An 11923-nucleotide genomic window follows, 5' to 3' on the forward strand; every position below is an offset into this window, starting at 1 on the left:
AGCAGAGTAAAAAGAAAACCCACAAATTGGAAAAAATTTTAGCTGACTGTCCCTCGGACAAACATCTTCTATTTAGAATATACAAAGAATTAAAAAAAAATCAGTCCCCCCTATTCAAAGACCCAATCTAAAAATAGGCAGCTGAGATGAATATACACTTCTCAGATGAAGAAATACCAATGGCAAATAAATACATGAGACAATGTTCAACATCATTAGTCATTCAAGAAACCCAAATTAAAACAACACTGAGATTTCATCTCTCCCCAGTAAGAATGGCTAGCATTAAGAAATCAACCAGTAACAAATGCTGGTGAGGCTGTGGAGAAATAGGAACTCTTCTTCACTGCTGGTGGGATTGCAGACTGGTGAAGCCACTGTGGAAATCAGTTTGGAGATTCCTCAGCAAACTAGGTCTAGAGGTCGCATTCAACCCAGCTATTCCCCTTCTGGGTATTTTTCCAGAAGATCTGAAAACATCATATCACAGCGATATATGTGCATCCATATTCATAGCTGAGCAATTTGTGATACTTTTATATAATGCAATATTACTCAGCTAAAAAGAAAGGCAAACAAGGCTTTTATAGGTAAATGATCATAATTAGAGACCATATTCGTAAGTGAAGTAAATCAGACCTGCATGTGTAAGCAACGTATTGTCTCAACAGTGTAAGCACCTGAACGACTGCATAAAAACTAGGAGGGGGGCTGGGTATTTAGCTCAGAGGCACAGCGCCTGCCTGGCAAATGCAAGGTCATGAGTTCGATTCCTGGTACTGGAAAAAAAGCAAAAAAAAAAACAAAAACAAAAACAAAAAACTAGGAGATATGATAGACATTGTGAAACAAAAGGAAAATGCTCAAAAGTAAAGGGCAACTGGGGTGTGGGAAAAGAGAAGGGAAAGAAGGGGAAATTATGTATGTATGTATGTATGTATGTATATACAGGATAGCTAACATAGTTGTACTACTGACTTCTATTGTTTTACTGAAAGGAACAGTTAATGATTACTTTTTCATCAATACTGCATGTCTCTATTTGTTTTCCTGAGAAATCACTTTGAAGATATCAATACGTAATACAACAACCATTGTTAATTTCCTACCACTTTGTCTGTAACTCTGTATTGTTTGTATTGTTCTTATGCTATTTTGTAAATGGCTGTCTGTTTGTTAATACATTTTCCTTCTTTTACTTTTAAAATAATTTTTTTAAAATGTAAAAAAAAAACAAAAAAACAGAAAAAGAAAACACTGAAAATTAAAATTAAACCAAAGCCAAAACCCACCATCAGAAAAATCAACAAACTGTGATATATTCATATTATGAAATACTATAAAACAATAAAAAGGAACACAGATAAATGTCAACATTATACTGAAAAGAAGCCAAACACATAGTGTACATATTGAACGATTTCATTTTTATTAAGTTCAAAAACAGGTAAAACTACTTTATAGAAACAGAAATCAGAAGATTAGTTTTGATAAGCAGGTTGGAGGTGTGGAAAATGGGTGAGGAAAAGATAAAATGGAAAGAGATACAGGAAATTTTGTAGGGTTATAACAATCCTCTATGTCTAACCAAAGATTATCCAATTACACACCTAACAAGGTAAAGCCTGTTTAATAAAATCACATCTCAATAAAAATCACAAAGCTGCACGTGGTGGCACACATCTGTCACCCCAGGACTAAGACCACAGGCTTGAGCACAGCCTGGGCAACTTAGCCACTTCGCAAGACCAGCTCAAAATACAACAGACTGGACGCTGCTCAGTGTGAAGGCCCTGGATGCACCCTCAGTACCACGCATGCGCACTCGCAAATACGTAAATTAGTGAGTTAAAATTCTGCTGAAGTTTATGGAAGGGGCAAGTGTTTCCTTTCTTCCCCTGCAAGCCACTCAGAACAGCAACATAAAAGCTAAGTAGCAAAATACTGGCATAGCCTCAAACTCTACAAATCACGAAGCCCACTTCGCAAGTATTATGAACCCTGAAGCCACAAGGCAGCACCAAGCTGACAAGCACCATTTCCAGTCACAAGCAGGACGCAGACACCACGAAGTAATCCTGCTCTGAGAAAGCTATCCAAGTGGGGAGCAAACTACTCACAGGGAAAGAAAAGTATCTGAATGAGCTTTGTTTCATTCCGTGGGTGAAAGTGAAATAGAGAAAATTAACTGCCAGCCTCTCAGGAAAAAAGCAACTGGTGAAATGAAGAGGAGGTAAGGAGACAGAAGACAGCAGATTACCGCACCGTGCGTCAATGCCGAAAGAGCTCTCTTGAGCCTCTGAAAGGCTAAAAACTAGAAAACATACGTATGTCCCAAGGGTAAAGGAAAAAACACATTTAGGGAGATATCGATTTTAAAAGCAAAAAGGATCTATCCTCATAGGCAGTGTGCATACACATGTAACTCTTTGCCCCACAATACATTCCATACCCTGAAAACTGAAATAAAATATATGATTACAAAGTGAAAGTAAAATTCTCTTAAAAATGTATATATTTTTCCTATCAAATTGGCAACCATTTTACTGGTTATTTTGTGAAGAGATGGGAGCCCTCACTGACAGCAACATGAACAGGTGCGCAGGTTCTCTGAGACAGTTTGGCAGTATTAACTACAATTTAAAAGCCTACGGAAGGTGTGTGAGTGCACATCTGTGATCCCAGCACTAAGGAGACTGAGGCAGGAAGGGTGAAAATTTGAGGCCAGCCTGGGCTACACAGCAACCTCACGGTCAGCTTGGGCTACGTAGCAAGACCCTTTCTTAGAAAACAAACAAAAGAATTAATACTCAAATTCCCAGGATGAGCACCGTGGCAAACACCTGTCAACCTAGTACTCTGGACAGCTGAGGCAAGAAGATCACAAGTTTGAGCCCAAACTGGGGCAAATTACTGAGACCCTGTCTCAAAATTTAAAATTGTTTTTGCTTTTGTTTTTGTCTTTTTAAGACAGGCTCTTGCTGTACAGTTCAACCTAGCCTTGAGCTCACTTTGTAGTCCAGGCTGGTCTCGAACTTGCAAAGATCCTCCTGCTTCAGCCTCCCAAGAGTGCTGGCACTACAGGCGTGCGCCACCACACAGGGCTCAAAATTTAAAATTATATGGGCTGGGAAAGTAGCTCAGTGCAAAGGCCCTAGGTTCAATCCCCAGTACCCCCCCACACACACACACAATCAAAAAATAAAAATAAAAGAAGATTCTGGCCAGTCAGGGCTACACAGTGAGTTCAAGGCCTCCCTGAATTACACAGCACGACTCTGACTCAAAAAAACAGAAACAGGGGCTGGGGATTTAGCTCAGTGGCACAGCGCCTGCCTGGCAAGTGCGAGGTCATGAGTTCGATTCCTGGTACTGGAGAAAAAAAAAAAAAAAACAGAAACAGCCAGGCATAGTGGCACACACCTATAGTCCCAGCACTTACGAGGCTGAGGGAGGAGGACTTCCACGAGTTCAAGGCCGGCCTGGGATACACAGTGAGGTCAAGGCCAACTTGGACTACATAACAAGACCTTGTCTCAAAAAAAGAGAAAACAAAAACAAAAATACCAAAAAACAAAAATAAACAAACAAAAAGGTAATTAAGAGCCAGGTGTGGCAGCACACTGAGAGGCTGAGACAGAAGACGACAAGTCTGGGCCTCGCCCGGGCAACGCAGTGCCTTAGTGAGACCCAGCGTCAAAACGTAAAACTGAGAAAGAAAGAAGTGGGGCTGTAGCTCAATGTGAAGACCCTGGGTTTAGTCCCCAGTACTAGAAAAAAGCAAAGAAGAGGTAATAAAGCTAAACTGACGTCCTCATCAATGTAACTTTTTAGTTAAACTGGGGTGCTCACGAGAAGAAAACGCACACCACGGATGCACTCACACAGACAGAAGGCCAAGTGAGGACGCGGCAAAATGACAGTCATCTCCAAGCCAGTGACAAAGGGCGCAGGGAGAGCCAACCCTGCCACCACGTTTATTTTGAACTTCCAGATTCCAGAACCATGAGAAAATAACTTCTTGTAAATGCCACCCAGTCTGGAATTTTGTTATGGCAGCCCTGGCAAACTAATACAGCTACAAATAAATAAACTGGAAATTTCTGAGAAATTTTCTCTTTTAAAATTGACCAGAGTAGCTGGGCATGATGGTGTACACCTGTCATCCCAGCACTCAGGAGGCTGAGGCAGGCGGAATCACAAGTTTGAGGCCGGGCTGGGCTATAGTGATTTCAAAGCTAGCCTGAACAACATAGTAAGACCCTGTCTCAGTAGCCCCCTCCCCCAAAAAATCAAATTGACCAGAGCCAGATACAGCGGCACACACCTGTAAATGGAGAGCTCAAGAGGCAGAGCCTGAGCTGCAGGTCAAGTTCAAAGCCAGCACCGCCTGCACAACAAGACCCTGTCTCAAAAAAAAAAAGCCCAGCAGCTGCTCCAGGCAAGAGAAAATAAAGTGCCATGTTAAAAAGCTACTGTAAGTAAGTCTTACTCATCAGCGCCCTAGAATAATACCCAATAGTGGTCATATTATGGTTCACATTTATAATCAAAATATCTTCTGAAATACAGTTATAGCATACATTGAGATACTTTCCCAAACTTAATATAGGTAAAGAACAAAAGCACAAATGACTCTTCTAAGCTTACACTTTTAAACCCTGAAATATAATTTATAATAATGAGATTTAAATTTCATGAAAAAAAATCAAGCATGCACAATAGGTATATTTAGATTTAAACTGAAGACAACCCTAGTCTCAAAGCTTTACTTCAACATTCTAAAATAAACTAAGTTAAAATCTGCAATTAAACAATTCAAAAAAGACACGTAAGAAAATTAAAATTCATTTTACTAAAATATTTTAAAACTGCCAAGTAAAACTATATACTGAAAAGAAATTTATTTACCCCCTGCAGAGGGAGATCCCAGTGTTCCGAGCCTCCGAATTGGGACAGTGGTAACTGAACATGAACATCCTCTGGTTTTACATTTAACATCTTTCTTATCTGAAACTAGGACGAGAAAATAATCCGTGATGAGAAATTAAAATGCACATAAGAATTTAATCAGCTAGCAGAACCATTACATTACATTAACCCTGGGTTAATATTTTACTAATAGTTTTAAAGTTTTAAATTCGGTGTTTAATTTATAGGCAATTAAATATAATTTGATTTTAAAAACTCTCACTGAGAAAAAGGTAGGTACATGAACAATAAAAACAGTTTCTTATCTATTTCTTGCTTCTGACCTCTTCCTCTTCTAGTCTTTCAAATGTAAGCTACAGCGTTCTCTACTGTATAATCTAATTACGGCCACAATGCTCAGAATGCAACAATGGCACCTACTGTTTACAGACAAAATTTTTTACGTTTTGGACGCTTCCACATCAACCTACAACTCTGTGTAGGTACCAAAGCACCTTTAGATGGGTCATTACATCTCTAGATCTTTGGACACGCTGTTCAAGGATGGCCTTACCCAGAATGCCCTTCCTCCTACTTCTCCCTTACGAAGTACGCCAGACCATCTTGAAGTTACTCTCATCCACATAAGCATCACCTTCACACAAAAATATCCCTTTCTCGGGGTGTTAGTACTTGGCATATTTATATCACTTATATTACACATACCATGGAGTTCCTTAAAGACAGGGGTCCAGACTTACTTTCATATTTCCAAAGTATGTGGCTTACGATAAGCTCAATAAACGAAGGCATGGATTTTAACCACGAGTTTGAGATCATTTTTTAAAAACTGAACTATCTTTTAGCCTAAAATAATTATGAATTATGGGTAAGCCTGAAGTTCTGCCTACAAAGCGAACACGCAAGACATACTTGGGCAGGCAGGGTACAGCTTAGCAGTTAACACCTGCGCAGTGTACATAAGGTCCTGGTACCACCTCTTCCCAAAAACACTGTGTTAACTCTAACCAGTAACAATCAATAAAATTACTTCTATAAAAAGCAAATTTAGGTCAGAAGAACAAAATAAAATTAAAAAGAATACTGGTACCAGTAACTTAATTGTTTTTAACTATTCTGTATTAAATGACATATCTTTATAATTCTTGATCTGCACAACATAATATTATCTCTGAATCAATCATTTGCCTCATTTGGGTTTTTTGGATTTCTGGGGGGAGGCTGAGATAGGGTCTCAGGCCGGGAATACAGCTCAGTGGCACAGCGCCCGCTTGGTAAGCGCAAGGTCCTGAGTTCAATCCTCGGGACCAAAAAAAAGAGATAGGGTCTCACTTTGTAGTGCAGGCTGGGTCTCGAACTCACTACATGGTCCAGGTAGGCCCTGAACGCATGTTGACCCTCCTGCCTCAACCTCCCAAATGCTGGGAAAATAGGCATGCATCACCACACCCGGCCACCATGCCATTATTAAAGGAAAGAGTAAAACACATGTAGATCTCCAGAAAAACCTCTGCTGCAGTTCTGTGGTATTAGTAACCAGAATTTGTTACTGCAGATCTGGATTTTTCATTTCAGCATTATGTATACAGAGCAAATAAATCTCAGGTTCAACTATCCTTTTTTGTTTTGTTTTGTTTTGTTTTTGTTTTTATTAAGGTACATTTTAGGTATAAATAATGATCACATTCAGTATAGGGAATTTGTACCTGGACATGATATAAACTAACCTGTTTTTGTTTCCTGAGAAAAGGTCTCACTATGTAGTTCACTATGTGGTCCTGAGCTCACTATGTAGCCCAGGCTAGCCACAAACTCATGGGGAGCCTCCTGCCTCAGCCTCTCCATTACAGATATATGCCACCACATCTGACTAGGTTCAACTATTCTACTGCCAACTTTTCCCACACTCACTCTTTTCTTAGTGAGTAACTCATTAAAAATTATGTAAACTGCCAGGCATGGTGGCGCATGCCTATAATTCCAGCACTTGAGAGGCTGAGCTAGGAAGATCAGTGTGAGTTCAAGGCCATCCTGGGCTACACAGTGAGTACAAGGCCAGTCTGGACTACATAGAGAGACCCTGTTTCAAAACTACATATATACAGACAGACACATATTTGTGTGTGTGTGTAAGACTTTTATTTTATTCTAGGTGGCAAGGATTGAACCCAGAGCCTCATGCATGGAAAACATATGTTCTACCACTAAGCTATACCCCTAGTCCTTCAGACAAATTTTAATTATGGTTTCAACTGCATACAATCAACAAAGATTTTTAAACTATTAATGATTCCATAAAACTTGTAATTCTTATACAAGAATCAGCAAGTGTTGTTTACAATTTAAAACTGAAAAAAGATCAAAAGGACAATTATAAGACAATGGTTAAGTTAACTGTAATACGTGTCCATAATGAGTTAGATGTAGCTATTAAGAATAGCTGGTGAGATTTTTTTTTTTTTTGTCTTTTTGAAACAGGGTCTTGCTACGCAGTTCAGACTGTCCTTGAGCTCACTTTGTAGCCCAGGCTGGTCTCTAACTCACAACGATCCTCCTGCCTCAGCCTCCTGAGTGCTGGGATTAAAGGCATGTGCCACCATGCCCAACTAGCTGGTGAGAATTCTTAATTGGCATTCCCTAGTACAAATATCTGGCATACTGTCCAATTATATGTTAAGTACCCAATAAACATTCTTTGGGCAATGCTTTAAATAAATTTGACTTCATGATATGTAGTCAACTAAAATACAAAAGAATTATAAGGCCGGGTGTGGTGGTGCACCCCTGTAATCCCAGCACTCGGGAGGCTGAGGCAGGAGGATCGTTGCGAGTTCGAGACCAGCCTGGACTACAAAGTGAGCTCAAGGCCAGCCTGAACTGCATAGTGAGACCCTGTCTCAAAAACACACACACAAAAAGAGTTCTAAGGCTCTATTTTGTAATTTTTTTATTAGAGATAGACACAGACTTACTTGCACAAATGTATAATCCCAATACTGTGAGGGATTTATAATTTAAAATAGTTTAAATAGTAAAATATAGCAAAAATAAATATAGTGAAATAGTTTAAATATAGTAAAAATAGTTTAAAAATCTGTGAGGCGGGAGGATCATCATGAGTACAAGGACAATCTGGGCTACACAGTGAGTTCAAAACCAGCCTAAATTACATAGCTAAACCTTGACTCAGAAAAAACAAGGAAGCAACAAAAAGGAATATGGCAAGTTCATGCCCACTCAGGCAACTTAGCAAGATCCTCTCAAAATAAAAAATTTACAAAGAGCTGAGAATGTAACTCAGTGTGAAGGCCCAGGGTTCAATCGTGAGTATCAAAAAAAAAGATCAACTAGAAAGCTATGCAGTAAAATGTTAATTTTAATTCTAGTTGTATCTGGGTGGTCTTTTTGTTCAATTGAATTTCTTTATATCTTCATTTTTAAAAGTATTGTTTCAAAAATATTTTTAAATGCTTAAAAACTCAAAACGCACCAAGTGTCTTGTCTCTCTGTCCATCGAAGTTCTTATCCTTTCAGGAACTTACTTCCACTAACAGGCTTGAAAGAAAAAGTAGTATCATAAACTACTACCAATGATTTAATCTGCTAATTCTGTAAGAAATCCCACATTTCTTAAGTACACTGGTAAAACTTTGTATATATTATGGCTGAACAAGTAAATATATTTCATTTAATAAGAGAAAAAAACTTAAAAATACGGAAAGATGGTAAAGCTAGAATAAGCTTTCTGGTGTTGGACTAGGATAAGAAGTATCAGTATGAAAACCATGCGGTAGTAATGCATACACAGTTAGGAAGACAGAGAAATAATACAGATATGGTACCCCGACGTTAGTGTGTGTGAGTGCGTGAGTGTGTGAGTGCGTGAGTGTGTGTGTGTGTGTGTGTGTGTGTGTGTGTGTGTGTGTTATATTCTTCTAGTCCTGTCTGTTGAGAATGCCTAGAAACAATGACACCCTATTGGCTTTCAATGAAAAGAACAAGGCTCCTTAGAAAAGCGGCTGAGTCTAAAGCTGGAACAAGAAAATACAAGATAAGCATCCGCTCACCCCAGGAAATACCCTAATGCTAGAAAGTAAGTAAGAACACCAAAAAATAAAAAGACATAAATATTCAGAACTGCACAGGACACCTGGGCATGTCCACACACATCTGTAATCCCAGACTCTGGGAAGCTGAGGAAGAAAGATCAGAGGTTTGAATCCAGCCTGGCCAACTTGGCAAGTGTGCCCAACACTTTCTCAAAATAGAAAAACTGTAAAAGGGCTGGGGATGTAGTTCAGTGTCAAGGTCCAGAGTTCATTTCCTTTGAGTACTAACCAGGCCCGACCCTGCTTAGCTTCCGAAGGGTCCAGAGTTCAATTACCAGTACCACAAAAAATAAAAAATGAAAACTGAAAAAAACTACTGGGATGTACCAACACACCCAGCTAAACGCTGTGCAATTTGGGGCCTATAAATATATACAAATGATAAAGTCTGATGACATAAAAAATTAGGCAGAGATTAACAACAATAATAAATAAATAGTAAAATATAGTAATAGTAATAAATAGTAAAAAATAAAATAAAATAAAAAATTGAATGACTCCTACAAAGAAAAGTCCACAAGAGCCGAGAGGAAAAATATCCCATTGCTAAGGGTAGAAAACTCTGACCAACAAAATCAGTAACAGCAATACGATATAAATAATAAAATAAAGTAAGTCTATATTGATATAAATACATAACTAAATTAGCAAAGGAAGAGAAATAGCTCCTTTTCAGAAAAATCTCTATTAATAACTGTAGAAGGACGAGGTGTGGCGATGCGCGCCTATAATCCCAGCAGCGGGGAGGCTCAGGTTTGCCAGGAATTCAAAGCCAGCCTGCACCACAGACTGAGTTCAAGGCTAGCCTAGCTACCTAGAGAGACCATGTGTCAAAAAACACAGAGATTAAAATTAAAATTAAAAATACAAATGTAGAAGAAATGACAGAAATACAAAATCACCAAAAGAATACTGCATATATAATTGTTGCAGGCAAGACCCAGTAACAAATGTCAAAATAGTGGGCAAAAGTATAGGTAGAAGCGGGGCTGGGGATTTAGCTCAGCGGCACAGCGCCTGCCTGGCAAGCACAAGGTCATGTGTTTGATTCCCGGTACCAGAAAAAAAACAAACAAACAAACAAAAAATTTTTTTTAAAAAGTATGGTAGAAGGGGTATACCTGCATAGATTCAAACTATCTCCCCCAGGACACCTATTAATTATAAAGGGAAGGGCAGGGAAATAGCTCAGTGACACACTGCCTGCCTGGCAAGAGCAAGGTCCTGATTTCAATTCCTAGTAAAAAACTAAAATTGTAAAGGGAAAAACAGTAACTTTACAGTGGTTTACCAGGCAGACACCAACTTGACCAAACAATCAAGACTGGTATCACCAGCCTGAGAACACAGCATCATCACGTATTCCCTGATACGGTGCACTGGTGAGGGCACATCACTTTCGTGGTATTTCCCCCTGAAAGTCATAGCCTTAATCTGCTCATAAAAAATGAGGTAAGACACGCATGGTGGTGCACATCTGCAATTCCAGCACTTGGCAGGCTGAGGCAGGAGGATCGCCATGAGTTTGAGGCAGCCTGGGCCACATAGTCCGTTCAAGGCCAGCCTGCCCTACAAAGTGAGACCCTGTCTCAATAACCACCCCCAAAAAAATTCAAGGAAGAAATTAACAATTCCTAAAATCAAATGATAATGCCACTATGACATACCAGAATCTCTGGGACACAATGAAAGCAGTCCTAAGAGGGACTTTTTTTTGTGGTGAATGCTCACACTAGAAACACACAGTCAGCTAAATAAATAACCTAATGATATACCACAAGATCCGAGAAAAACAACAGGTCAAATCCAAACCTAGTAAAGGAAAGAAGTTATAAAGATTGGAGCATAGGTTAGTGAAATCAAGAAAGAAAAGTACAAAGAATGAATGATTCACAGAGCTGGTTCTTTGAAAAAAATAAATAAAATAGACAAACCCTTAGCCAAACAGACCCAAAAAAAAAAAAAAAAAAAAAAAAAGACCCATTAAAATACAAGTAAAGGGGGCTGGGGATTTAGCTCAGCGGCAAAGTGCCTACCTGGCAAGCGCAAAGTCGTGAGTTTGATTCCTGGTACCGGAAGAAAAACAAAAAACAAAAACAACAACTAAAATACAAGTAAAAATCAAAAGGTGAAATTAAAATAGGCACTGGAAAACTTCAGAAGATCTAGTAACTACTATGAAAAATTGTACTTCAACAAATTTAAGAGTCTTGAGGAAGTGGACACATTTTTAAACACTTATAAATTACCAAAAGTGAACCAAGAAGATATAAAAATCATGAACAATACCAGGCATTAAAATTGAAGAAGCAATAATAATAAAAAAAAACTACCAACTAGGAAAAGCCCAGGGCTTAATGGATTCACCACTAAATTCAATAAGAATTTCAAGGAAGCTATAATGCCAATACTCCTCAAAAATTTTTAATGAAACTGAAAGGAATGAAGTAGTTTCAAACTCATTCCTGGAAGGTGGCATTACCCTGATTCAAATTCGAACAAAGACCCAACTAAAGAAAAACAGAACTACAGGTCAGTCTCTTCAATGAAAAGATGCAAAATCCTCAACAAGATACTGGCAAACAGAATGCAAGAAATCATTAAAATCATACATTATGACCAAGGTGGCCTCATCCCAGGAATGTAAAAATGGTTCAAAATATGACAATCAATAAATGTAATATAGCACATAAACAGAAGCAAGGACAAAAATCACAGGATCATCTCAATAAACACGTAAAAGGCCTTTAAAAAAACCCTAGATTCTTTCATGATGAAAACCACTGCAGAGGGCTGGGGATTTAGCTCAGCGGCAAAGCGCCTGCCTGGCAAGCGCAAGGTCGTGAGTTCGGTTCCCGGTACCGGAGGAAAAAAAAAAAAAA

At 38.8% G+C, this 11923-nt stretch overlaps 1 protein-coding gene across 7 annotated transcripts in view; it reads right to left on the reverse strand.

Annotated features, from left to right (window-relative positions):
• The window catches only part of Senp7 (SUMO1/sentrin specific peptidase 7), a 166774-nt gene that overhangs the window by 142265 nt on the left and 12586 nt on the right, over positions 1 to 11923 (reverse strand). For 5 of the 7 annotated variants that reach the window (XM_013515203.1, XM_013515202.1, XM_005386320.1 and 2 more), the window contains exons 2-3: positions 8423 to 8487; positions 4912 to 5016 (exon numbers count right to left, since the gene is read on the reverse strand). In XM_013515203.1, coding sequence (XP_013370657.1) covers positions 4912 to 5016; positions 8423 to 8446 — 129 coding nt within the window. In that variant the 5' untranslated portion in view covers positions 8447 to 8487. The remainder of the gene's footprint in view (positions 1 to 4911; positions 5017 to 8422; positions 8488 to 11923) is intronic. The other 2 variants (XM_013515200.1, XM_013515199.1) reach the window with 1 other exon arrangement.

This window comes from Chinchilla lanigera, unplaced genomic scaffold (assembly GCF_000276665.1).
Source record: "Chinchilla lanigera isolate Chin_1 unplaced genomic scaffold, ChiLan1.0 scaffold00026, whole genome shotgun sequence".
NCBI lineage: Eukaryota > Metazoa > Chordata > Mammalia > Rodentia > Chinchillidae > Chinchilla > Chinchilla lanigera.